This window comes from the organism of the source record quoted next, unplaced genomic scaffold, assembly GCF_019419815.1.
Source record: "Pyrus x bretschneideri cultivar Hongxiangsu unplaced genomic scaffold, Pyrus_bretschneideri_v1 Contig7, whole genome shotgun sequence".
NCBI lineage: Eukaryota > Viridiplantae > Streptophyta > Magnoliopsida > Rosales > Rosaceae > Pyrus > Pyrus x bretschneideri.
The window spans coordinates 6,393,843-6,420,690 of NW_025999809.1; the positions used below are offsets into that span (position 1 = coordinate 6,393,843).

General features: G+C 36.8%; 4 protein-coding genes and 1 pseudogene across 13 annotated transcripts; 2 read left to right on the forward strand and 3 right to left on the reverse strand.

Annotated features, from left to right (window-relative positions):
- Positions 1-1,713, forward strand: LOC103958898 (hyoscyamine 6-dioxygenase-like). The gene is made up of 4 exons (XM_009371220.3): positions 1-281; positions 576-826; positions 1,057-1,372; positions 1,471-1,713. Exons 1-4 carry the CDS (start codon positions 63-65, stop codon positions 1,711-1,713), a joined length of 1,029 nt encoding a protein of 342 aa, XP_009369495.2. The 5' UTR covers positions 1-62.
- A 2,325-nt stretch (positions 1,714-4,038) lies between these two features.
- Positions 4,039-5,685, forward strand: LOC103958923 (hyoscyamine 6-dioxygenase-like). The gene is made up of 4 exons (XM_009371242.2): positions 4,039-4,248; positions 4,519-4,769; positions 5,003-5,318; positions 5,408-5,685. The coding sequence occupies exons 1-4, from the start codon at positions 4,039-4,041 to the stop codon at positions 5,654-5,656; spliced, it is 1,026 nt and encodes a 341-aa protein (XP_009369517.2). The 3' UTR covers positions 5,657-5,685.
- Positions 5,686-6,658: 973 nt separating this feature from the next.
- On the reverse strand, positions 6,659-15,622 carry LOC103958924. Of its 9 annotated transcripts, none has more exons than XR_007254297.1 (8): positions 15,394-15,618; positions 15,125-15,313; positions 14,228-14,291; positions 13,970-14,049; positions 12,933-13,376; positions 10,897-11,873; positions 8,420-8,550; positions 6,659-7,362 (listed from the first exon to the last, which is right to left on the reverse strand). XR_007254297.1 is itself a non-coding variant. In XM_048573696.1 (7 exons), the coding sequence occupies exons 1-5, from the start codon at positions 15,579-15,581 to the stop codon at positions 13,318-13,320; spliced, it is 573 nt and encodes a 190-aa protein (XP_048429653.1). In that variant the 5' UTR covers positions 15,582-15,622; the 3' UTR covers positions 8,282-8,550; positions 10,897-11,873; positions 13,274-13,317. The 9 variants fall into 9 exon arrangements, 6 of the variants coding, with proteins under 6 accessions (XP_048429653.1, XP_048429652.1, XP_048429651.1 ...); XR_007254296.1 differs by lacking the exon at positions 6,659-7,362 and having other exon boundaries at positions 8,282-8,550; positions 10,897-11,114; positions 11,763-11,873; XR_007254298.1 differs by lacking the exon at positions 6,659-7,362 and having other exon boundaries at positions 8,282-8,550; positions 10,897-11,114; positions 11,763-11,873; positions 13,274-13,376; positions 15,394-15,617.
- Positions 15,623-16,659: 1,037 nt separating this feature from the next.
- On the reverse strand, positions 16,660-19,337 carry LOC103958900 (annotated as a pseudogene).
- A 1,397-nt stretch (positions 19,338-20,734) lies between these two features.
- Positions 20,735-26,605, reverse strand: LOC103958901 (autophagy-related protein 9). 2 transcript variants are annotated; one of them, XM_009371222.3, is made up of 10 exons: positions 26,175-26,603; positions 24,761-25,402; positions 24,322-24,642; positions 23,445-23,667; positions 23,031-23,210; positions 22,728-22,934; positions 22,304-22,381; positions 22,156-22,226; positions 21,936-22,046; positions 20,735-21,779 (listed from the first exon to the last, which is right to left on the reverse strand). In XM_009371222.3, the coding sequence occupies exons 2-10, from the start codon at positions 25,330-25,332 to the stop codon at positions 20,915-20,917; spliced, it is 2,628 nt and encodes an 875-aa protein (XP_009369497.2). In that variant the 5' UTR covers positions 25,333-25,402; positions 26,175-26,603; the 3' UTR covers positions 20,735-20,914. The 2 variants fall into 2 exon arrangements, with proteins under 2 accessions (XP_009369497.2, XP_048429786.1); XM_048573829.1 differs by having other exon boundaries at positions 24,761-26,605.
- Positions 26,606-26,848: the final 243 nt, after the last annotated feature.

Genomic DNA, 26,848 nt, shown 5'->3' on the forward strand with positions numbered 1-26,848 from the left:
ATATGGCAGATGACTTCCTATAAAAGCCAACTTGCAACGATTTCTTTTACTCTTGTGTTTCAATGGTTGATATGGAGACATTAGACCAGAATCTTGTTTCAAGCTGGTTTGATGTTCAATCTGTTCCCCAAACCTTTGTCCACCCACCTGAAAAGCGTCCCGGTAACAGTATTGACGTTCCTCCGTGCAAGAACATTCCGGTAGTTGATCTTGGCAGCCGTGACCGCAGTCACACAATTCAACAAATTTCCAAAGCTAGCCAAGACTTCGGATTTTTCCAGGTTTGTAAAAAGTCATGCATCTTCATCAACATTACACTTCTTCCATCTTGTATTTTGCATTAAAGTTTAAGTTCAATTATGTTTATGCTAAACGAAAGTAGTCTGCCATTGAATAGATGTCAGTTCTTGATTAAAAAAAATTATTTATATGTTGTTGATAATGTGTTGATATTATTTTCATCAAGTTGTTTATCGAAGCATGTCCGTTCCCGTTCATTATTATTTTTATTTATTAAGGAACAAACGTTTTTGCTCAGAAAATTTATGATACGAACAGTATTGTTATTTTCTCAGGTCATCAATCATCGGGTTTGCAAGAAGTTGATTGATAACATAATGAGTATTTCCAAGGAGTTTCATAAAATGCCCCAAAAAGATAAGATAATTGAAGGCTCAAAGGACCCTAGTGGAAGATGCAAGTTCTACACAAGCAGTGAAAACTATGCGAATGAAGAGGTTCACTACTGGCGAGATGCATTGACTCACCCTGCTCATTCTTCTGAAAACTACATGCAGTTTTTGCCTCAAAAACCTACTCAATACCGGTACAGGGTGCTCGTATCCTTTTCGAAATGAATGATATCCGTATTCCCTTTTCTCCGGCTACTCTTCTTTTATTTCCTAGTATTTAGATTGAATAAATTAAAGGAGAATCAAGGGACATAAAGGTGACGAGTGTTTTAGGAAAAAACAAAAATGTGAAAATGACTACTCATTGCTTAATTCCATGCGAACGGAGATCGATGATGATTTTGAATTTTTCATTTCTTTGCAGAGAAGTTTTCAAGGCATACGTGGATGAGGTAAGAACCATGGGTTCTATGATTTTGGAGATGCTTGCTGAAGGGTTGGGACTGAGCAAAGAGTTCTTCAACGGTGGACTTATTGAAAATCCAACGCTGCTGTCCAACCATTATCCGCCATGCCCAGATCCTACTTTAACCTTGGGATTAAAGAAACACCGCGATCCGAGCCTCATAACCATTTTACTTCAAGATTCAGAAGGACTTCAAGTCTTCAAAGATGGGAATTGGATTGGTGTTGAGCCTATTTCTAGTGGCTTTGTTGTTAACATAGGCTACGTCATGCAGGTACGTTACATGTAAAAATCCCTTTATTTATGTTCTATTAAATCTTCATATACAAAAATAAGATCTCTTAAACATTAATTTGATGGCCACTAATGCAGATGATCAGCAACTCGAAGTTTAAAGGCGCTGACCATCGAGTGGTGACAAATTCAAGAGTTGCAAGGACAACGATTGCATACTTCATATATCCGTCTAGTGAGACCGTTATAGAACCTGCAAATGTTTTGTGCAATCCACCACTGTACAGATCCATGAAGTTTACGGAGTTCCTTCAACACTTCAAATCGAAAGCTGCCAACGACGAAGAAATGTCGAAGGTTTTAAGCCTTTCGAGTAGCTAATCATGTGATCCAATTAATTATGATTAATTAAGAGAAAACACCATACGTTTGTGTCAAAACAATTATGACTATAGGTTGCAATTCTTGCACAAATAGTTAGGAGATGATGAGATTATATTTGTACTCGTGTGTGTTTCGATAACAATATTAATTATTGGTTACTAAACATATTTAAGCTGGTTTAGGAAAATAATCCCGACAAGCTAGCCCAAATGAAAATAAAATTGGTGCAGGTGAGGACATGAGGGCATAATCAACCTACCAAAAGAGGAAATAATTATCTCACTTTTTGTTATTTATCGTTGAAGCAGAATTTAAACTTAAATTTCTTTCAAACAAAGAGAAGAAAAGTATCACAATTAATAATCTCTTAAGTTTTTTTTTTTTTGTTTTTTTGTTTTTTTGACAATATAAGTATTAAGAGCAATTTGAACTTAGATGCAAGGGCACACCCCCTAACAAAACCTCATCCGATACTTCCTTTTATTTATTTTTTTTGAGTTCATCGATATTTTTACACTAAGGAGAGAAGAAGTTTGGCTAAGCAACACAATGAGCAGCATAATTTGGTATGAAATTCGTCATTTATAAGATTCGAACCTAAGACCTCTCATTTCTAAGTGAAGAATAATACCCCCAAATCGTAGTACTTTGTGGCTCATCTGATGTTTTGTCTCCTTGATTGATTTGGAACTCATCGTATGGAAGACTGAATAACTAATCGATAAGAACTTGAGGAGACTTTAGAATTATTTGATGTACTGACAGATAATGTTGAGGGTTGAAACATCCAAATCATGAGCATTATTGGTAGTGCTTGGCATACAAAAAATATATCTAGGTTGTTGACTTGGAGTTGTATTGTTGTACAAGTTGTGTGTTGTTTAGGGAAAGAAGAAAACTATAGCATGATTAGGAGATATCAGATGCATCTTTGGTTATGAAGTGCAAACACAGGCTTGTATTTGAACAATATTTTTTGATTGAGTGACATGCGCATATAGTTGACAATGGCTCTCCAAAACTCTAAATCCATCAATTTAGGACAGGTTCTACATGTAGTTAAGTATGTGTATTATCACGTGAGATAAAAGTTTTACATAATGAGAAAAATAGAGGTAGGATGATATATCACCAGTTATACCTAACTTGGAGTACATATATTTAAACGAGAATGCCAAAATCACTACTGGTAGAAGATTAACCAAGCATGCATGTCGCATAACTCAAAAATGCATATTGATTTTAGAAGTAGTCATATCCCAGAACTATCTAGTAGTAGGCCAGCTCCGGACCAGAATTTCAACTACCTTCATAATGTGTGACCTCAAAACCAGTCCAAGACAGGAAACCAATCTTCCAACACCTGTATGGTTCATCGATTTAAGTGGAAGTATACATGGCTTCTTGGCGGTTTAGCATCCCTTCAGGCTCCGGTTCTATGAAATTTAACATGTATTCAATCAGAATTTTAAGATAATTTATTAAAATTCTTATTAATTTGAGTATATTCAATTAGAATTTTAAATAAGTTTATAACATTTCAGGTGTATTTAATTGAGAATTTATTTTAAAGAATTTTAAAAAGTTAAAGAATTTGAGGGATTAGAGAGATTTCTTAGTGTATTTTAAGAATTCTCAAATCTCACATCTTTCCATGAGATTTCAAGAGATTTAAATCTAAAATTTATATGAAATCTCTACAAATTAATTGAACTCCATCAAAATCCATTAAAATCCTCAAAATCTCAATTGAATACATTTCCTTAGTTTTGAATCAGTTACTCTTTATTCTTGCCTTTTCAAGTTACTTTTACAGTCTTGTTGAAATTCGTGCCTTGCATGCATCTTTAATGCATTGTCAAAATAATACAGTTCAATGTACAAGGGTACAATACATGTGCTCAGTTTAACGTACACGGATACAATACATGTGCTCCAATAAAGTGTTAACTAATTCTAAAAGAACCTGCGGCATTAGCTGAGCTATGGGCCGTGTCCATAACAGATTTGATCATCTATATCAGCATCTGTGAGACACAAAAATTCCCACGTTTCAGTCACATTCACGCCATTTGACCTTATTTGACAGTCACAATGAAAAATCCACGTGTTAGGGGAACAAAACTATTTTTCTACTAGTACTTCCCAAATATGAAGCTTCATAACTCTAGAGGATTTGATTTGACAATTGTCATGGAAAGTTTTAATGTGTAACAGAATTTGCAGATTTCGCATTAATAATTCACGTGAAAGATGACATATGACTTCCTATAGAAGGCAACGTACAACCATTCATTTCACCATTGTATTTCACAGATTGACATGGAGCCAGTAGATCAGAAGCTTGTTTCAAGCTGGTATGATGTTCAGTCGGTGCCCCAAACCTTTGTCCAACCGCCGGAAAAGTGGCCTGGCAAGGATATCGACGTTCCTCTGTGCAAGAACATTCCGGTAGTTGATCTCAGGGGGCCTGATTGGAGTCGCACAATTGAACAAATCTCTGAAGCCATCCAAGAGTTCGGATTTTTCCAGGTTCAGAAAAGGAAAAAAAAAAACGTTCATGCACCTTCATCAATTTTAGTATTTTGCACTTGTTTCATCTTGTTATTTACATTCAAGTTTGGACATATGCGCATAAGAAGCAGTTACAAACTTTCGATCACTGAACAAACAATTGTCTATAACACTGTTTAGTGCCTTTTTTTTGTCTGTTTTGTGATCCTCTTGTTGCCGTAAAGTTTTTAAAGTTCATTTTGTGATCATATCATATGCTAAACAAAGTGTAATCCGCTACTTTCTCAGGTGATCAACCATGGGGTTTCCAAGAAGCTGATTGATGACACAATGAATGTTTCCAAGGATTTTCATGCAATGCCCCGAAAAGACAAGGAAACTGAAAGCTCAAAGGACCCAAGTGGAAGATGCAAGTTCTACACAAGCAGTGAAAACTATGCAAATGAAGAGGTTCACTTCTGGAGAGATGCACTGGTACACCCTGCTGATTCTTCTGAAAACTACATGCAATATTTGCCTGAAAAACCTACTCGATACCGGTATGTAACGCTCTCGTGCACTTTTCGAACTTCTACGCACTTAATGAAAGTGACTTCTACCACTCTCATTTTCTCCCCTTGTACTCCTTTCTTAATAAACAAAAAATTAGTCTTTGGATTCAATAAATCAAAGGAGAGTCGGGGAAGGAGTGTGAAAAACGCTACTCATTGCTTAGAAACACGAATGGATCGACGATGATTTTGATTTTCCTTTTTTTTTCATATGTAAGCAGACAGGTTGTCAAAGCTTTTATGGAGGAGTTAAGAAAATTGGGGTCTGTCATTCTGGAGATGCTTGCTGAAGGGTTGGGACTGAACAAAGACTTCTTCAATGGCGGACTTACAGAAAATCCAACGCTGATGTTCAATCATTACCCGCTGTGCCCAGATCCTAGTTTAACCTTGGGATTAAAGGCACACCGCGATGCGTCCCTCATAACCATTTTACTTCAAGATTCAGAGGGGCTTCAAGTCTTCAAAGATGGGAATTGGTTTGGCGTTGAGCCTATTTCCGATGCCTTTGTTGTTAACATAGGCTATGTCATGCAGGTACGTAATTAATTTTAACCTTGTTAGGTCTTTGTATACGCAAAAATATGGTTTCTCTAGCATTAACCTAATGACGTGGACTAATGCAGATGATCAGCAATTCAAAGTTTAAAGGCGCAGAACATCGAGTGGTGACGAATTCAAGAGATGCAAGGACAACGGTCGCGTACTTTGTTTATCCGTCTAATGAGACTGTTATAGAACCTGCAAAAGCTTTGTGCAATCCAGTGAATCCACCATTGTACAAATCCATGACGTTTGCAGAGTTCATTCGACACTTCTATTCGACAGCTGCCGATGCTGAAGAACTGTTGAGGGTTTTAAGCCTCACTGAGTAGCAAATCGGGTGATCTGCCGAACGATGATGATTGATCAAGAGAAATCGCCCAACATTTCAATGTTTGTGTTGAAAATTTATGACTATAGATTATGTGTTCGAAAAGCACTTAAAAGTACTTCCTGAAAGAAACACATAACTGGTGCTTTTTGTAGAAAGCACTTAAAGTGTTTTTGAAACTCAAAAATATTTTCTCTAAAAACACTTTCAGTCATTTTAAAAGGACATCCAAACGAGCCCATAGTTAGTTACGTTCAAGATTTTATCTCAATTTAACCCAAGACAACATGTATAATACATAGGGTTTGGGTGACATATGAAGGCTCATCGTACAGCCTCATGCACTCCTCCTAGTCCTATGAATGAAAAAAAAATGCAAATATATTTAATTTGAAATGCAGGAGACAACAAAAGAAGTGCCAAAATCACTACCCCAAATCCGAATGACCATGTAGTCTTGAAAAGAATGGAATGAAATGGGCTGTGAGATGAAGTTGTAGGGAGGGACTATGTCCCAAACTATCTAGTAGTAGTCCAACTCCATTGTAGACCATAATTTCACAATGGCCCAGAACCACCTTCATAATGTATGACTACAAAACCAGTCTTTGAACACTTATATATAGAGACGAATCTACAACATTACTTTTTTAACTTTATTTTTTACATACGTTTTTGTAGAGCTATTCCGTAATGTTTCAACGATCCAAATTGTCTATCTTTTAAAATATTATTCATAAATCATCCTATATATAAAACTAGTTACAACTGTTAATTAAAAGTAAAATTTGCAAGACACTTAGACATAAATAAAGGACCACTAAACAGTGGTTTATATACGGTTTACTGTAGGTTCAGATTTTTTATCAAAAATTTGTAACCAATCTCTTTATACTTTCACGTTTAAGTTGTTACTGAATTTCATTGATTTGATAAATTAAAAAATAAATCTTACTGAAGCTATTGGTCAAAATATTATATCAGCATCTATGAATCACACTATCAAGTTTCAGTAACATTCAGCACCATTTTATTATGGCAACAAAGCACAAATACTGGTACAATTTTGGTGATCAATCTCTCATCCTACTCCTACACATCAAAAACCACGTAAACTCCACATATCAACCACCTTTGCCTAGTCCACCTTCTTCTTTCCCTATATTAGCTGTTGTTCTACTAAGCCCCATGGCCTCAGCTTTCTTATTAGTGAGCTGCCATCTCATCGTTGTCAAGTTTTGCTCAAACTGGCACCAAGTCAGTCTCCTGATCATGAGGTCCCTTACCACCTTGCGAGCTCGGCAAAACAAGGAACTACTCACAGCCTTCTCTCCGTCAGTGTGGAACCGTGGGCTTCAAGAATCAGTCATTCGTGGAATCCCAATTGTTCAGTTCAAAGGAGGAATTGATGAAGAGGGAAGTGTGTGTGGATGTGCAGTTTGTTTGAAAGAGTTTCAAGAACAAGACACTAAAAGTTCTTCCCAACTGCAGCCATGAGTTTCACTTGGACTGCATTGATGCATGGCTTCAAAGCAAATGCCAACTGCCCCCTTTGCAGAACAAGTGTTTCGGGTACTATTCGTTGTCCAATCGATCATGTCATAGCACCGAGCTCTTCACCTCAGGACTCGGAGCTGTTTTTGATTGGTAGTGATGCGGACTTTGTAGTCATTGAATTGGAGGGAGGAGATGGAGTCATACTTCCTCCTAGGCAACCACAAAGGGATGATTCCACACAAGTCATTACTCATAGCACAACATTGAAGTTATGAACCAAGAAAGACGGAGAAGGTAAAAACTAAGGTCTGTTTTTCCCTTCCTATTGAATAAGTTGTAATGTGAATTTCTTTTTGTAATCTTTTTCCTTAATATAAGCGGTATTGGAAGAGGGTAAAATCAAGCTCAGGACTTGAGATGTATAGATGAATGCTTTTAACTAAGCTATAAACAACTGGTGCCAGATTAGGAGAGCGTAAGTCAAACTTAGGACATCAGGTGCAGAAGTGAATGCTCTTAACTAAGTTGCAAGCTCTTGGAATGACATTGGAAGGGAGGATTCGAACTCGGAGCCTCGTATTGGTGAATTCTCTTAAAACAGCTGAGCTAAAGAAGATGAAATTGTTGACTTGCAATTGGATAGTTGCATAACATGAGATATACCAATGTATAGGGTCACATTGGGTTAATTTAGACATAACAAGAAAATATGTCCGCGCGTTGTTGCGGGACTTGAATGTATTAGTTGCAACAGACATGAATAGTTTCCACACAAAGCAACTAAAAAGACGTAACACCTAAGAATCAATGAACAATTGGGGCATCTTACTCATATGTGAGAGTCTCAATCCCTATTGAACAAAAGTCCTATTTCTTCAAATTGAATCGACATCATTGATCAAGCAATTAAACATTCCTACTGGCAAATAATTGACCCATGAGTTAAGCAGATATATAGGGATTGGACACAGGGGGCATGATTAAACTATATAATTTAACAAAGGTAAAGGTCAATACAACTCTTCGAATTAAACTATATATCTAATTTACCAGAAAACTTTGTAAAAGTGACAGTTTACCTAATATAAACACTTAATTTTCCTATTTAAAACAGTTTACCCATATTTTATAAGTAAAATATAGCTTAAGCTTAATTTATTAACAGCTTAATGCAGTTCAAAAGTAGTTTCTGTTGTGGCGAGAAGGAGAAGCTACAGCCAACCCGCCTTAACTTTTTACTTTTTCCAGATGCATATGTACAGTTTACCTGCACCCTCATATCATGTGTCTTGAGATGTTATCTATCCTCCACTTGCAGCATTTTCGCTCTTCTGCATGGGAACCTCAACGGCAAACGATCTGTTACCAGTTAATGGAGATGTCTTCTGCACGATTGGACTACAAAGAGGGAGAAAAACAGTATTAGGAAAACACATTATACTCAAAATCATCACCAAAGATATTTTCAAACAAATCGCAATCCATTACACAAAGTGCATCCAACTCCAAGGCAAGAATACAGATAAACCACCACCAGCAACCAAAACAGTTTTTTTTTTTTTTTTTTAATGAATTATACACCTCTCACGCAAGCAGTAACCAGTTCTTCTGAACTGCGCATCTGTAAAACACATGAGTATGGATATACTCAAGAGAGCAACAATCATTAAATTTCTAACATCACCGGCATTCACAACATTAAGCATGTAGGGAAACTATTTCATTTCATTTTAATTTTAGGTGACACAACTGATGCAAGAAGGGAGCAAGTAGCATGGCATCAAGAACAAAGGAAGATATTTAGGATGGAACTATTAAAAGTTTCTGTAAACCATTAAATTTATGCTTAGTGAGTATACCAGAAGATCTGCGTTCAACGAAAGTACGGCAACCAGGGGTCTGTGAGTATACCAGAAAATCTCAGAAATGCACATCAGTCCAAGGTCTCAAGTTCACATAGTGGGGAATTACTTATTAGAACAGTTTGTCACCAAAAAAATATATTGGAGAATCAAATTGAAAAATTCAACATAACCCAAATTTACATTAACAGATAAACAGATGCTACAGTAAAGAAAAAGAGAGCCAAGAACGGAATTTTACTTTATCTATGCCGATAACTGTCTGAGAACGAAACAAAGACCAACTGGAATGCAAAAAATAATGAAGTGAAATAAGCATATGGAAGTGTTATATATAATGAAGTGAAATTATCCACTATGGTTTATTTGACATATGGATAATTTCTTCTAAGAAAGAGAAATAAGCATATATGGAAGTGTTATATATATATATATATAGTTTTTGTTCCAATTTGTTGTGTTTTGGGAAAGAGAATAATGTAATTATCATTAAATATTGGTTTTGAATTTGGGTGTTCGAAGGACTCAATATTTATTTTAGTTTGTGTAGAGAACGGAGACCTAATGGCATGTTGGTTGAATGCTACATGAGAATACAGAAAGGCCAAAACTTTGGGGTTATTTTAAGTAAAAAAAATGTTGATGCATCAAATACATTTAATGAACACTCCCAATGCCGTCTTCATGTTCCCATCGAAACACTATGCATCTAAATCCTATACTCAATTCATAAAGGTTAGCCCCATTAATTAAGTGAATATAATTGCAATATGCATAATTAGTTGATATCAACCATGTATATCTCACACAACTAAGAATGCAGTTTTGGGGTTTTTCCAGCCCATGATAAGTTATCCTACGTCTATAAGGAATTACAGTCTTACGATTAAATTGTTTTTCCAATTGGAGTTGTTTTCTCAATTGGAGAAGGATTCATAACTAGATTCCTATTAGGATTAGTAATCCTTATTGAAGAAGACCTTTATTATGTCTATATAAAGGGACTATTGTACTAGTTTTGAGAAGGGAGCAAAACAATAAATTGTATACCACTCAAGGGATTAGAGTGAGAGAATATTGTAAAGTGTGTGCGAGAGAAAAGAAAAGAGATAGGGTATTTTTTGTTCTTGTTCTTTTAGGTTTTTCGTCAATTCCTAGTTCTAGAGATTTGGCAAGATTATTGGTTGTACTCATTATTGATATAGTGAAAGATTGTTGTTGCTGTCCCGTGGACGTAGGCACATATTGCCGAACCGCGTAAATTCTTGGTGTTATTTATCTTGGTTATTTGTTTTCGATTTCCGAAGTTTGTTCTATTTTTCCCATTCTTAAACACAATATTCTCAACATGCAGGGCCAAAACTAGAGTATACTTACATAGGTGTTATTTCCTGTTTGCATTTTGATAAGTTATTTCCTATTTGCATTTTGATAAGTCTCATGTTTTAACAATCATCCAGCATCCCACTCATGGCATAATTGTTTGTGGGATGACACAACCCATGGCACAACTGGAGACTAATTCTACAGAACCCATGACACAAAACAATCCAAAATTAACAGATTGCAGTAACAACATTCCAACAAAAGTAAGAAGACCAGAAAAATGATATATTAAAGTAATTTGGTTCCATCATGCATAAATCAAGGCAATCACGTAAGGCTAGTATGTACGGTAATCCAACACATTAACGTAAAGCATCCAAATACAGACTCAGAATTACAAAACTCATGAAAATTCACATTCCAACGTGTTACCAATCACCAATTTCAAATCCACCAAAACCAAAACCCAAAATCAAAAGAAGGTGATCAAATGTTTGATTTTGCTTAATATTACAAAATAAAATAAATAAAAATATGTACAAATCAGCATGCATACCTTGTAGCAGTGCAGGGAACAGTAGCGCAATTGCATCGAGGGTGTCTGTACTGGGAAAATTGCTTCTTTTAGAACTTGTTGCAAGTTTAGAGCAGCGTTGAACTACTCACTGTACAAAATATTCTAGGTACATGTGTGTGTATATATATACATACACACACACACACACACTAATCAGCACTTCAGAGCTTCCTTCTTTCTTCCGATATGTATGCTTCCTTGATACAAATTGGAAAAATGAAAGTTATTAAGTAAATAAATGACAGTTTTAGTGAAAATGAGAGAACACAACTTATTTATTGAGAACAAAGCCACTTTCCTAATTGCCAAAAAATTAAATATTTTCTTCAATTAGTTCTCAAATGCACTTAATATGATCCTAATCTCAAACGGGTATCCTCCACCCCTCAAAATCTCCACACCAAAATTGAAAATTTCACTGCTTTCAAACAGCAAACAAAAAAAAGCTACCAAGATGCTAAAAAATTGTGCATAACCTAAGCAATGATTATTAATGCACAATACTAAACCATTTTCATTGGTTAACCATTAAAACCAGAAATCTGTAATTGCATACAACACAAATACTTTTAAACTACATAACTTTATGTATGTTTTAGAAGTTATATTTTTTTTCTAATCTATAGTCTAGTACAATGTTTGAAATCTTGATCTGAAATGTTTAACTGAGAACGAAATCACAAATTTTATAGGCAAACAGCATATATAAAAATAAAAAAGTGCAAAAAATTTTATTTCCATTTAGTTCTATTGTGATAAGTATACCTGAAACCATGGCTAAAAACTAAGCTTTCATTCATTTTGTTCAAAGAAACATTCTCAAGCAATAGAGAAAAAAAAGTAACCTCTTCGACTGACCGAAATCATATAATTCCTTAATCCTTTCAACTTCGACAGATTGAAGAAATCTTATGAATTATTTTGCTAATAATTTGCAGCACAAATTATGCTCCCACCTATTTCAAAAAATCACAAAGTCTAAACATCACATTTAACATGAAAAAACTAAAATTGATTAAACAAACTTTAAATTGGCTAGACACAAAGCATATACAAACAAAGGCAATGTTGCTGTCCACAAAAGAAAAGGAAAGGAAAAAAAAAAAAAAAAAAAAAACCATACAACACTGTGAAATACCATTAATCACATATACTAACTACCAACATCACAACCTAATTTTTTTTTGGCCGATTCAAAACATTGTATTTATAAAGATTGGCAAAACCCCATTACAAAAAAGATTGACACTTTTTTTCAGGCTCTGCTTAGTTTGAAAGCCCACATCTATAAAGACTGGGATCACATATAAACACTGGGACAAAAACCTGGCAGCAACGAATGCAAAATCACTCACACAACATGATACAAAATCCTAACATACTAATTAATACAACATTATAATCCACCATCCCATTTGTCAACATAATTCACCTCTCTGACTATCTTCCCCCTCTCTCTCACCAAACAAAAATACCCATCTTCCTGTTTTGAAAGCTGCAATTATATAATTGAAAACAATATATAATAAAAATAGAAAAGAGTGAACTCAAGATTAATAAAGGCAAACCAAAATTTAAATGTTCATAGACGATCACCAAGCATTACACTCTAACTTTCAGTCAAGCTTAAACGGATATCCTATCTTTCCTTGTAACTCATCTTTCTTTTTATGGATATTAGTTTTTGTTTCTACATTTAAACAAAATGGTAGCATGAAAAACTCATTTTGCCAAGTTATCGACCATTAACAAATAGCTTCTAGAAAAGGTCAAAGTGAATAAGATCATTTCAACCTTTAGCTCGAGAACAATTCATAAAAATCTACCCAACTGCACCATTCTTTGTGATATTGGAACACAACATTAAGTTGTTTGATTTCAAGCAAGCCTACTTTACCTCTATACATGGAAATGGTCCTATTTGTGCTGCATTAAACGTTAGCAAAACCATATTAATTGAAAAGATGATCATCAAACCTAGCTAGCTAGTTGAATTATTTGTTAATTAAACGTACTTGTGGCTTGCAAATTGGCAGGCCATGCCGGAGGGAGAGAAAGTGATCATGAGGGCAACTTCATCGTAGAGGATAGAGAGATCAAAAGGCTTCTTTAAAAGTCCATTTATGCGTTTGGGGAAGTTAACCTCTTAAATCTCACAAAAAAATAAAAGACTTCTTCGTTAGCGAAATCTCTTTCTACTGGGAGTTCTAAAAGTTTTTTTTGTGTAACACATAAATAATCTGAATCGTTCTAGCATCCTATTTTTTCACCACATAAACAACAAATCACAAATTTAACACTTGCAATGGTATACAAAACCAACCATAAACGAAAAAGAGAATGTTGAGAAAGTAACCCAGATGAAGGCAGCTTTGGAGAGTTTAGAATCCAATTATGGTATCAACAGCCAAGATATATCACTTGTAATATCCTTTTATAGATCCCAAAACAAATACAATCTGCACAATCAAATTTCTTGTTATAGCCAAAAGAGAACAATAGTCTGCAAGGTAGTGCATCTCAAACATTAAATGAATAATTCAGATAAAATGAAATCACAAAAGAACACAGAAATTTAAAGAAAAATTCTTTATAAATTAGCATCCTGACTGCTTTGGATCCAAAAACTTTTAGCACAGACATTGCACTACAATTTATCTAAAATAAAACCCTAAACCTATGAAGGCAGCGTCTGTGATTTTTCTTTACTGAGTTATGATAAATAATAAAATCTAGCAATGAAGTTCCACATGCATGTGTCTCTGTGTTACACTCTTCTTCTCGCTACTTCTTTTTTATTAGAATTATGTGTTGGTTTTTGCCCGAACAGAAATTTCAATTGGCTAGCTTTGAGGGCTGGAAATAATATTTTCCGAGCAAGAAAACAGAGGCAAATAAATAAAACTATCGATTGAGTGCAAGTTGTACCTAAGAAATTCTTAAGCCAATGTAATTGACTTCAAAATTCTTGATTCTCTTCAGATAAATTTTTGGTTATTGTTTCTCTCTTTCATGCAAACTTACACCACTAAAGGAAGCCAGAGATTTTTACCTTTCACCTTTTACCTTCGGTTTGAGATCCTCAAGTCGTGCGCTCTGCAAGCGGTTCCAGAAAACAAAAAGCATCGTTTCCTGAAAATAAAAGGAAAACTACACCATAAACCCACACAGAGCATCTAAACACATAAACAAAATAGCCAAAATTTGAAAAAACAAAAAATTAAACAAAAGTTGTATCTGCAGACCAAAGGCCACCAAAAAAAATAAATTCTTAACAAAAGACTCAAAAGGAAAACCAAAAATTGTATACCCTCAGCACAAAAGGGCTACCAATGCTGCACACAACAGCTCCAAAATTTGATGACCAGTGCTTCCTGAATGCAAAAACCGAATCAAATTAGACAACCAGACGCAAGATCAAAGCACACAGACATAACCACCAAAATCACAAAAAAAAAAAAAAAAAAAAAAAGAAATCCAAACACAAAATCCAACTGCAAATCAAAAACCACAAAACCATTAAACAGGGACGCTGAAAAAGACCTAAAACTCTCAAATATATGTATTCTTATTCCACATATCCCGCATACATGAACCTAACTTGCCAGTGTTCACCACCCCCACTCCTCCCTCTTTCTTTATCTCCCTGCAATCCCGATCATTTCTCTCACTGTCACCCTCTCCTGGCATGGATTAATAATTACCTCAACAGCTAATGGAGCCAAAGCCAAACCCCAGGGCTTCGAAGGGCAGAAATGATCACAGAAACAGGAATAGTCCTTCTTCCTTCCCCACTACTGCTGCTGCCACTTTCTCTCTCTAAAAACCAATTGGAAATTGTTTAGAGAGAGAGAGAGAGAGGCGAGAGTGATGAGGATTGGACGAAAGAAGTATGATAAACGCAAAGGACATGAAAGCTTGAATTCGAGTCCCAAATTGAAAACAGAAAGGAGGAGTGTAAGGGTGGTTTACCGAGGTCGGGAGCGGTGATCACTTCAATGATTCAAATTATATTTAAATTATCTTCTTTAGCTCTAAAACAACAAACCCAGAAGCCTAAGGTTGCATGAATGAAAACTCAAAAATCCAAATTCCAGAGAATAATTAAAGAAAAACAGAAATACACAAAAATAAAAATAAAAACCCAAAAGAAATCAAAACATTTAATCAACAAATAGTTAACTAATTAATCAAATAAATACAATACCTGAATGCCCCGTTTGAACGACCCGATGCAAGAACTCGATAGCCCGTCACGGCAAGACCAGACATTTTAGAACTGACTGCGCAGTGAAAGGCCTTCGCCTGTGTGTCCTGAGTAGAACGGAGTGAATGGTGGTGGTTTTGTGGTGATGTTTCGCTGGAAGCAGCAGCAGCAGCGCCTAAAGCATCCCTACTAGTCGAAGCAGCAGCAGAAGAAGAAGATGAGGTGGAAGATGATGGATGTTCATAATCGAAGAGTTCGAAGGGATTTACCTTTGGATTCTTCGGCTTTCAGATGGAGTTTGCTTGTGTGTGGGCCTGCAATAACTTCGTTTGCAGGCGTGATGTTTCCATGGAATTTCTCTCGGGCTTACATACAGAGAAAGCTTATATGAATGATATTTCGGGCTGGTATATGCTTTAAAAAAAAACTGCGTCATTTGCAGGCGTGATGTTTCCATGGAATTTCTCTCGGGCTTACATACAGAGAAAGCTTATATGAATGATATTTCGGGCTGGTATTGATATGCTTTGAAGGAAAACTGCTTCATAGTATTGCTATGCTTTGAAAAAAAGTTGCTTCTGTTATGCTGTAAGAATAAGCAGATATGAAATAAAGCAGCAAAGCGTTTGGTAAACTTTTTTGTAAAAGTGATTTTGGAAAAAAAAAAAAAAAAAAAAAAAAAGTAGTATTATAGTGTTTGGTAAACTTTTATGTAAAAACAAATATGAAAAAAAAGCCGATTTTTTAAAGCTGGGTTTTGCAACTTCTTGTTTTTGGCTTTTTTTACCCAAAACTATGAAAAAAAGCTAAAGCTGAATGTTTACCAAACACAAAAACAGCTCTTAACTTTTTTTGATACTAGCTTTTTTCAAAATTACCACAGTACCAAACCAGGTCTTCTTATGTTCATTCATTTTTTATTTTGTCGCAAGATTTTCTTTTGATCTATTCAGTCCAAGGACCAAAAATAAGCAACGGTATGGATGATGAGAAAACCGTGTGCAAAAATCAATTTCTAAAAAGGAATTAGATTGATCGAGTCTAAAGGCATGTTTACTTGCAAGAAATAGAAATTGAAATCATTTCCCTCGTTTACTTTCCCTGCATTTACTTCCACGTAAAGAATTAAAAACACGTACAATTTTCCTTGAAATCTGCAATCAAATGCCTTAAAATTGGAAATAAATCGACGGGACTAGTTGATCCGATTTCCTTTCCTTCTCCTATATTTTAGTTCTCCAATTCCTTCAATTTCCCATTTGTTAAGTAACATGCCCAAAAAAAAAATAAGCCAAGGGCAAAAATAGCAAAGCAAGACATATGAGGCAACACCAACATCATCATCACACACGTCTTTGCAAACCAAACATCATCAAGAAGTTATTCAAGAGAAACAGAGTTACTATATTGTAGGGCAACATGTCTCAGAAAAATCTGGCAAGAGAGTGCAAACCTGTCGGGCCACTCGCTTGAAGTATAGATTAATTTCCCACTAAACAGATGATAAGTGTATCACAAAGACTGGTAAGATCCTTTATTAATCAAGCAATTAAGGACCAAGATTATTATTAAAAGCTTCGTAGGCAAGCTAAACTCGAATGCGGGCCAAAATCATCAACTTGCACAGAAAAAGGGTGATTATTCCAGAATAATGAGACTTATTCTAGTACACAAATACTTACCATATGAAGACATTGGAAAAACTAGGAATCATTATAATTTGTGTTGTTTATATAACTAGCTACGTAAGATTACCAAAAAAAATTAAAACCAGCAGCCACAGACCCTCACCAATCTATGAAGCTTTGCAGTCCAAGCTATGCAGCGGATGAATAAGTTTGAGCATCTTCTAAATTATGTCCAAACACTTCTAATTCACAGGAAATCGGCCTTGTGAACTCCTGTCAGATGCATGCGTTTGGGTCTGGGGTATAGGTAAGGCCTTTGTAGTAAATTCATTACTTGCAAATGTGTTACGGGCTTTAAACTTCAATTGTTCAAGAACTCGGTGTGCTTCTTTGAGTTCGTCTTCAGCACTTGGTCCGTGGCTTTCCCAAGCATCAACTACTTGCTGCTGGAATTGGATTGCAAGGACAAAGCTGGAAAATCCAGGAGAGAAAGTCTGAGAATCTATATTTGTCCATAACAATCGACATAAGACTAAACATTTTTACTAAATGCATCAATCATCTCAATGGAGTGCTGCTTGATAAATAGAATTTAAGTGCCAGATTCGTACTAAGTTCACTTTTGTTGACCAGGAAAGAATGGGAAATACCAAGGTTCATAACCACATTGTATAAATCTAATATGCAAGACAATCAGAACGAGTGTTCAGACCTTCCCATGGCAGCGTATGCTTTTGAGAGGTTCTGGCATGACTCAATTGAATTGGCATGATGGGGACCAAGTGAGACATCCATGATGTCCTTCGCAACAGCAAACATCTGTGCAGCTGACTGAGGTCTCTCTAGTTCTAAATATGCTGCCCCCAAGTTATTGTAAATATAGCCGACGCCAAAATGCTTGGGACCAAAGCTCTCCTTCAACCTCTCAGCTGCACTCTCCAAGTAAGGAACAGCCTGTGAGACCTTGCCAGTCAACAGAAGTAACCATCCTATTCTAGCCGAAACACTTCCTTCAGAGTGCTGTTCTTGTGAGAGCCTCTCAAGCAAAGCCAATGTTCTTTTTAACAGTGAAATTGCAGTTTCAAACTCATTCATAGTTTCATATTGCATTGCTATCTCCGAGTATGCTTCAGAAACATCTACTGGAGAGACTGTCTCTCTCTTATCAAGAATTCCACAAGCAAGCTCCAAACATCTCTTTGCATCTGCCGTTCTTTCTTGATTACATAATGCTTTTCCCATCGAGATAAACACCAGTGCCCTAGTCTCACCTTCCTTATCTGCCTGCTGAACAACATGCTTCAAAGTTTGAATAGCCTCGTCAAAGTTTCCCAGGGCAATCTGCATATTAGCAGCATCAATCTCCGCATGAAGCAAATCGGAACAAAGACCCCAATTCTTCAAAACCCTTTGCGACAATGCATTTTGCTCCAACGCCTTCTCATGCTCCGCCAAACCTGTATAAATAACCGCAAGAAGCCTCCTGTCATGTGCAACCTCAACCGAATTCTGCCCCAACTTTTCTTTGTGAATCTCCAACGCCTTCATACAAAATCCTAATGCATCCTTAAAGTTCAAAAAGAGCTACATATGCCTCTGCCAAATCCCGGTGTCCCTTGCCAAGTTCAGTACTATCTTTCTCCAACATCAATTCCTTAATCTCCAAACACTTCATAAGATTCCCAAAAGCCTCCTCTCTCCTCCCCATTGCCGTCTTCACATTCGCCAATTCAAGCTGCACAGCATGTAGCACCGGCCTAAGATCCCGAACATCAAAACCCTCCTCCTCTAATCTATACAATGCTCTATTAGCCCTATTAAGGTACCCCAAACTATCACTAAACCTTTTTCAATCCAGAATTAACAGAACCCATCAATTGTAAAGCCATGCCAACAACCAAAGAGGGCTTACCGCTATCATCTCTATCCAAAGCCTTCAATGCCCTGGTAGCAAAAGACAGAGCCTTTTCAGGATCCTCACCATCCTGGTCAAGCTTGAGACCGACTTTCAGAGCAGCCATGCCGAGCTCCCTCTCTTCGAAAGCCGACTCCATGGCCTTGAAAGTCGCAAGCATTTCTTCGGTGGTTTTCGCAGACTCGAAAGCTTCTTCAAGGTCCGATTTTTACATGGATTTTCTCTGCCTGGAGGAAATTGGAGGCGATGATTCGACGAGGGTGTTCATATTTCGAGATGGGTTTGCTTGGAATAGGCTGTTTTGGGAGACCGATTCATGGGTTATGGCGCAAGGACGGAAACGTGCCGGTGAGACCGGTGAGACCGGCGGCGGAGAGGGGAAGGAGGAGGGGTGGTCGGAAATGTACTTTCTGGAAAGAAGAGGAGGAGCGGAGGATTTGAGTCTCAGGCGAGTGAGGTGGGAGAAGAGAGAGATTGAAGATTTTCTCATGGTCGGAAGTGTTGAGAGGTTTTTGTGAATTTGTGATGGGATTTTTGTTAAACCCTTTTTGCATAAACCCTACGAACTGCTTCTGTGAATAGAGCCAGTGGAGACGATGGACAAGAACCATGCTGTGGGCGGTAATATTTTTTGTGCGGTTTTCTTTTCATTTTGTTAAAGGGAACTCCCGGCGAACCATGGTTATTAATTTTTTTTTTAAGTTTGAAAGAGCTTAGTTAAGAATTGAATTATAACCGTACATGGTCAAGCAAATCTACAACTTATAAAGTATCGATATAATTGTGCTTATTTGGGAATAAAAATACGAATGGTATGGTTTGAATGCATCATCTCTCACAAAAATATAAAATTATCGCTTTTGATACCATTTAACTCCATATTAGTTTCGTTTAGTGTAAGATCTTTAGATCAGTCTTTTTGAAGTTTCTCTTGTTTTAGAATCATTACTTTTGTTGCCTAATTGGTAAGACTATTAAACTACCATGCATGAGAGTTGAATTGGAATTTTCTATTTATAAGCATTGTTTAATATATTGATGTGGATGAAATATTGATACATGTTATAAAAAGGTCAAAGTTAGAGGAATAACCTTTTTAATGGTAGGTGCAAGGTAGATGTAAAATGCCACCCTAAAACTATAGCACTGGCAGATAACAAATAAAAGCAGAGAATTAGATGATGTTACTGATATTTTTCTCTCGTTCACTTCTTCTTCTCTTTTCTTGTAACTGAAAAACATGCGGAGTGCTCTATTTATAGCGCAACTCCAAATTGATGCAGTTAATGCATTTTGAAATTTTACGACACTTCGTCTGACTATACAATCTCTATGTATTCAACTTTCACTTTGCATGGGCATTGAAAACTTCTGCCCATGCTGAAGACTTTTGCTAACATACTGTGTGGGCATTCATTGTCATCAGACTTTTCAACAATACACAAATTTATAAAAATATAGATGAATATATTGATATTGATATCGGTTGTCTTTGATGATGAAAATTTTGTCAAAACATAAAAATTCAAACTGAAACTTTAAAGAAAATCATATCAAACCATAATATATGACAAATGATACAGACAATAGAGACTTGAAGATAAAGAGAATAAGTGCCAATTTGAAAATGGTAAACTCTAAGTTGGGGTAGGTATATAACTCATTCATATTTAGTTAATATTAGAGAAAAAATTCTCAAAAATATTTCAAATGTGCAATGGTTCTGGTGAAATTTTCTTAATAAATCAATAAATATTATCCATATCATAAATTTTCCGATTTCTCGCTGACATTTTGCATTTCAGACTCCAACCCCCTCCCCCGACCGTATCGATACTTGGTTTTTGGACATTTCGATGAAATATTGACAATTTCGTCGATATTTAAAACACTGTTTACAAGTGATCAAGAATACAACTTGATAATCCACAATACTAGTGGCATCATAGAACAAGAAATTAAAAATGACAATTAACTTACATATATATACATATATGGATGTAACTGTACAAATTTGGAGGGGTTCTGGATGTTCTTTGGCCTCAGTCACCCTCACAAAGTTAAGCATTGGCCTAATCAAGAATCGGTTGAATTTATATACAACAAAGAATACACAGATTCGTTTAACGAGTACTTAACGTTAATCACATTCCACAGTAGCTGCAAAACCACCCAAATTACTTAAGCAAGAACCTCTTGAAAAAACCAGAGGGGAACAAATCTATATCACTAAAAGCTTGGGGGTGGCTATGGCTTTATTTCCAGAGTTTCTGGAGGTCTAGTACTATACACATCATCGAAATGAAGATTAAACTCTCCTGCCTCTAAGTCTAGGTCATCCACATACCTTGTTTGGGACAAACTGTGATAGTTCCTCCAATCCAACAGTTGTTCTTGTTCTTGTTCCAGTTCTTCTTCTTGTTCACGTTCCTTGAAGCTTCTTCCTGAGAAGTTTCCGTGATAATCATCTGACGGCTGACACATGAAGTTTGGAGGATCGAGAAAGCTTGACTGGGGCTGTTTGCCGTGTTGGGCGAAATCTGGAGGCTCGAGAAAACTTGACTGGGGCTGTGTATCATGTCGGCCAGTTCTAGCCCACCAATGACTCTGCATTGGATGTGCAGAAGTACCCGCATCAGGATGCTGAAGTACACTCTCTCGGTGGAAAGGTGCCGAAGTAGAAGCCCCCATATTAGACTGTGAACGATCATCATAGTGTTGAGCCCAAAGATCTTCAAATTTCAGTTGATTATCTAGACAGCTGGTTGGATTCCAATCAGCAGAATGTTGCTCAGTAGCTTCAAATGGTTCTTCTGGAATGTCCCCAGTGTAACTTGCCGTATGGTGTGGCCGAGAGGTGTAATAACAATCAAGGAGATAGGGGTGATTCTTTTGATCCGCATCAATTAACCACAGTGACCCCATGTGATAGCCAGTTCCAGGGGTTGGCCTTTCCCGTGATAAAAAGTTCCTGTCGCTAAAGCCTCTTGGAGGAGAATATGTGTGTCTAGTTCCTTGTCCCTGCAACTTTTGCTCCCGGAAAGTTCTCAGTTGTTTTACAAACTGACTTCCTTGAGTATTGGGGTCCCATGATGGATAGTTGCTCTTGAAGCTGCCACAAAAATTGGATAGCTCATAAGATTCGAGATGCGGAAAGGAATTTATCCGGGGCATGCCGAATTAGCATAGTCCTAGTAATATTGCATTTTTTTTACAACTACTTAATTACTGCTTACAGGAATCTTATGGGTAATGGTTGTGATCATACCTCAAAAACGATTTCTCCATTTTCCCCTGAGAACTCCTCTGGGAGCGAGGTACATTGTAAGGAGACCCGTAATTGCTATTACCATGTTTTTGGAAGTCGAAGGTGCTAAAACTGCCAAGAATTCAGGGCAGTCAAATTTCGTATTCTTGTTAATAGAGTATACGGTGCCAGAATACAGATGAAAAGACAGTGACAACAATGATTGGTGAAGAATACCGACCTACATACATGACCAACACCTTCAACATCTACCGTGAAGTCTGCAATAAACTGTAATATGTCATCCACCCTCTGCAAAATAAAACACAAAAATACATTAAAACAAGAAACTGCAAATTGTGAGATTAGCAATTACAATAGAAACTGACCTTCGGGACAACAAATATAAGTAAATATGGAGCAAGGAAGATTGAGGCCATCTCCTCAAGTAACATCATTCCAGTATACTGCATTTGGAAAAACGAAATAGCATGAGCAGCAGCTTAATTTGTGTATTAATCATAACATGCAATAATAAGTTGTTTTGTTAAGAGCAAAATTATTTACAAAACTAGATTTAATATTAGTTGTGAACAATCAAACATTTACTGGGACATATCTATATAGACTCAACCACGTATGTGATGCAGAAATGGCCCTACTAAGTATCTGTTTCACCAACGGGAAATAGAAATGCAGAATGGGACGTACTATGTATGTGATGCATAAATTCAATTGGCATGCCCACGATTATTTCCCATAATCAATCCCAGTATAAAACTGACAAGAGGAAATGAAACGTCCCAGGATTACCTGAAACAGGGTTTCAAACTCTACCCGAACCCTTCCCGTATTCTCTTTGCCACGCCATGTCTTCGGCATATAATGTGTATATTGTACCACCATAGACATTGCCACCTCTGGATCAAGGACCAGCAGCTCATTGGCAATGGCAGCCCTGCTGATAGCTGTTATAGCTCCAAAAACAGCAGCATACCAGAACAAGTTGCGTCCAAATATCTACATGGTTCAAAAATATTGTAGAAACAAAATAACTTATTAGCATCGATATGTATACAGACAGCCTGAAATAGCATTACTTTATAAGTATCTTACATGGCCCTCTAGCAGAGATTCCTCCAGAAATGCAATGATGATTAGAATAGCAGCAAAGCCACCAGAAACAAAAGAGATGAATTTCGCTATTATAGAAATAATAGGAGACGGAAATTGCTTCAGATAATCAGAAGCATGCACTACACTGCTAGTGATTCGGTGTTTAAACAAATGCTCCACCTGCCATTCACCATGCAGGTCGTACAATTAATACAAAGAGAGAAAAGTGCAAAACACAGTACAATTATAGACACTGCAAACAAAAAGCATGAAGGGAGGGGAAGATTGATTTTCCTAAGCCAACATATTAATTGGACCTTAAATGAGAACTTTTGACTACCAAATTTTTCTGTAGCATAAGTACCAGACATGGGAAAAGGATTGTGTTGAACTTGAGAGGAACTAAAACATTACCTCATTAAATTCCCTAAACATCCACCTTGACAAATTTGACCACCTTCGAGATGATGCTGTGCTTGGATGGTTATAAAACTGTTCTGCATGCCTCAGGAAGAGATATACCAGCATGAATATGACAAGAAATGGTGAAAGGAGAAGCATTACGAACCCAACTACCATGAGCCTTTTCTTTAACGTTCTTGGATTAGATATAAAATCCCTTGTAACACAGAAATTTCTGCAGAAAGAGTACACATCGTTACAAAAGAATTATACAACAGAAAACACAGGACAAATAACATGCTCCAGAGTGCATCCTATTTGAAAAGAATTACACACTTCATGTAAAAGGAAATACACAACACCAGACAATGAAACAAGAATGAAAAACTATCAACCAAACCATACTCTACCCTTGAGTAGTCCTTGAAGCATGACCACTTGAACCAATAAAACCTCCTACCCAAGGTTCTAGTGTAGATAGGTCCCAGTTTATCATTTTTCTTTATATCGTGCAAAGATCTATAAGTACACCAAGTAGATTAGAAACTAAAAGCAATTACAATATTCAACAAAGTTTGACCAAGAGACTATGCCAACTCAACCCAATACTTTCTTGCCAGCCAGGGATGATCTCTGATATAGCTTCTAATTTTTAGTTTCATTTTAAAGAAGTGCATTACAGTTTTGCTCCTAGCATCTATAGGATAAATATTCACTGTAGCTAACAAAACATGTAAGTACAAAAACAAGAAAGAAGGCATCATAATGTATTCCAGATAACTGTAAATATGATATAGGTCATATGCCACTTGGATAAAAGATCAAGAATCCAAGTGAAATCGAGGAGTACACAAGTATAGCATAATGTTTGTACTAAGATTCACACTACCTATCAAACATGCTCTGCAGAATGCACCAATTTAAGGTCCACTCAAGGGTTTTTGTCAGTATTAATCGTTCTTGCTTTCCATCTGAGCCAAACTTGACAGTTGGACCAGCACCTGGAACCCACTGCGAAATCGGGAAAGCAAGCACTCCCTTGTTAAGCATTCCAATCAAGTAGTTCTCCTTCCGCATCAATCGCATAACCACATCATGAGCAGAAAGATCTTTGACCACACAGAGCTGCTGCGATCTTTGCAGCTGAACAACCTTTTCAAGAATTGATGCCCATGGCATGGTCTGAATTTCATTGTCTGTGACATGGAGACTGCAAGAAGACAACCAAAATCACAATTCTTTACTAATAAAGGCATAGGTTCTGTAAAAAACAACAGACATTGCTAAAAACGCATTAAATCTTTTGAGGTCGAACTATTCAGACATACCTGTTGTGATAGAAGTGACGGACACCCAAAGTATCCCTTAACTGAGAGAAAAACCTCAAAAAACAGAAGACCAAATAAATGGAAAATATGCCCAAATATCCAACAATGATAGCTTTGGAAAGAGTTAGAGGGGTTAATGGGTGCTGATGAAGGGCTTCCTTAGCAAGGTCACAGGGCTTAATTCCAGATTCGAATGCATCCATCCCACATTTTGCATTACGAAGACCATTCCAATCAACTTTTAATAAGAAGAATCCTGAGAACAATATAGTGAAGCCCAAGCTCAGAAGTTCAACTATCCACTTTATAATAATACACCAAAGTCCTTTCTCACAGTAGTAGCTGTAGAGCCTTTCAAAGAACAGGTCCAAATCAGCAATTGGTTCCACATTTATACTCTCACCATTAAGAAGCCCTGAAGGGCTCTCACTGCCAGGACTCGGTGCCCTACCATATTCAGATAATTCAACCTCAGGAGCCACATCCCTAAGCAATGCTGATGTCAAAGATGAATCGCCTTTCCACTTTAAAATGCCAAGAGACGTCACACCCTTCAACCTACCGAACATCATTCGCAAAGGCTGACAATTGACAGATACAGCCAGTCCATTCCACAAACCACTATACCTGTTAAGCAGGGTTCTGTAAGCAATAAAAAGCATAAAATAAGTCCTTTTACCGGCACGTAAGTTGTAGACAAACTTCAACATAGGTGAAAGAGGGAAAACTATACAATGCAGTAACAAAATTAATAAGCCCTCCCACCAAAACCGAAGCACCTCAATCAGATTATCATCACATTGGAATGACAGTTTAACGAGGATCAAATTACAACTGAAACCAACCATGCACTGTCTCCAGCACACTAAACTGATCAGCTAAACCCAAGTTTTTTTCTGATTGAAAAGAAACTAAAAAGTATATAAATACGCCAAACAAACCAAACTTAGAAAATGGCCTCTAGTTTCACTATCTAGTTGAGTAAAAGTAACACAGCGCAACCGCGAGAAACGCTCACGGAACCTCTCCAGTGCAATGTAACACAAAATCCCGTAGGCCTAGCAACCACTTTGTTTTTTATCCTACATAAAGCAATATACTTCGGCTGTTTACTTTCCGGGAAAGTTCCAGACTTTTGTGCAACAAAGTAAAATCATATCCGAAAATCGGAATAAACCTGATCATTAAGCTTGACCACAAGTCAATTCGCCGAGAAAATAACAGTCTAACAAACAAATCAAACAAAACCCAGAAACCCAAATGCGAAAACTCGACAAGAAAAAGTACAAAACCATGTTTATGCACATAATTAAAAATTGAACAAAACTCCAACATATTTACTCTTTCTTTTGGGCTAAACAAACAAAACCCAAATCGAAAAACAACACGATAAAGTTAAAGAAGGTATCTTTACGTCCGACCCACGAAGCAGTATCCTCAGAAGAGTCGAAATCAATGAAATTTACTGGAACACAGGAAAGATACTTTTCGAAAAGGACACCCAATTCGAAACGGATTGGGACGGTCAGAGAAAAAGGGCAAGGGGAAGAGAGGTGTGGAGGTGAAAAATGGGGAAGAAGCTGAAGGGCAATGGTCCTGTAAACACAAATGGCTCTGCGATTAATTGAAAGCAGAGAGGAGAAACCGAAGACAGGGGAAAGCTTTTGGGGTTTTTATTTTTTATTTTTTTTATTTATTTTTTAGGTGTTTTGTTTTCTTCTGCTTCTTTCTCTCCGTGTGAGAGTTTGCTTGTTAAATTGTATCAAATAATAAGAAAAGATTGGGAAGGAGACGTGAAGTTGGGTAAGTGCTTTTGCTAATGGAGGCCTTTGCGTCTGATGCTTCACAAGCCTTGGTTTCGTTGGAATTGAAGAATAATGGGGTCAAAAATCTTTAAAAATTGCAAGTTTGATTGGGGAGGGTTTGCTTTGGGCCTAAAGATGGCCTGGGTAACAGTGATATTTTGGGGTTAAGGGCTTACAGGGGAGCCCAAGAATCTATTTTTTAGGGTGGCGGTATTTTCGAGGGCGATTCGAACTAGAGTGTAAAGGAGGCTAACACGCTATCTCAATCAACTAGCCTAATACA

Bases quoted from the DNA above. Each gene is read 5' to 3' on its own strand.
- LOC103958923 (XM_009371242.2), top strand. From the start codon at position 4,039: ATGGAGCCAGTAGATCAGAAGCTTGTTTCAAGCTGGTATGATGTTCAG. The intron at 4,770-5,002 runs GTATGTAACGCT...ATATGTAAGCAG, and splicing joins GAAAAACCTACTCGATACCG to ACAGGTTGTCAAAGCTTTTA. The intron at 5,319-5,407 runs GTACGTAATTAA...GGACTAATGCAG, and splicing joins ACATAGGCTATGTCATGCAG to ATGATCAGCAATTCAAAGTT.
- LOC103958898 (XM_009371220.3), top strand. From the start codon at position 63: ATGGTTGATATGGAGACATTAGACCAGAATCTTGTTTCAAGCTGGTTT. The intron at 827-1,056 runs GTACAGGGTGCT...ATTTCTTTGCAG, and splicing joins CAAAAACCTACTCAATACCG to AGAAGTTTTCAAGGCATACG. The intron at 1,373-1,470 runs GTACGTTACATG...CCACTAATGCAG, and splicing joins ACATAGGCTACGTCATGCAG to ATGATCAGCAACTCGAAGTT.
- LOC103958924 (XM_048573696.1), bottom strand. From the start codon at position 15,581: ATGGAAACATCACGCCTGCAAATGACGCAGTTTTTTTTTAAAGCATAT. The intron at 15,314-15,393 runs GTAAATCCCTTC...TGCTTCGACTAG, and splicing joins GAAAGCCGAAGAATCCAAAG to TAGGGATGCTTTAGGCGCTG. The intron at 14,292-15,124 runs GTATTGTATTTA...TTTTGCATTCAG, and splicing joins CGTTCAAACGGGGCATTCAG to GAAGCACTGGTCATCAAATT.
- LOC103958901 (XM_048573829.1), bottom strand. From the start codon at position 25,608: ATGGTTGGTTTCAGTTGTAATTTGATCCTCGTTAAACTGTCATTCCAA. The intron at 23,211-23,444 runs GTAATGTTTTAG...GGTGAATGGCAG, and splicing joins TGTTTAGGGAATTTAATGAG to GTGGAGCATTTGTTTAAACA. The intron at 22,047-22,155 runs GTCGGTATTCTT...AATTCTTGGCAG, and splicing joins GGTGTTGGTCATGTATGTAG to TTTTAGCACCTTCGACTTCC.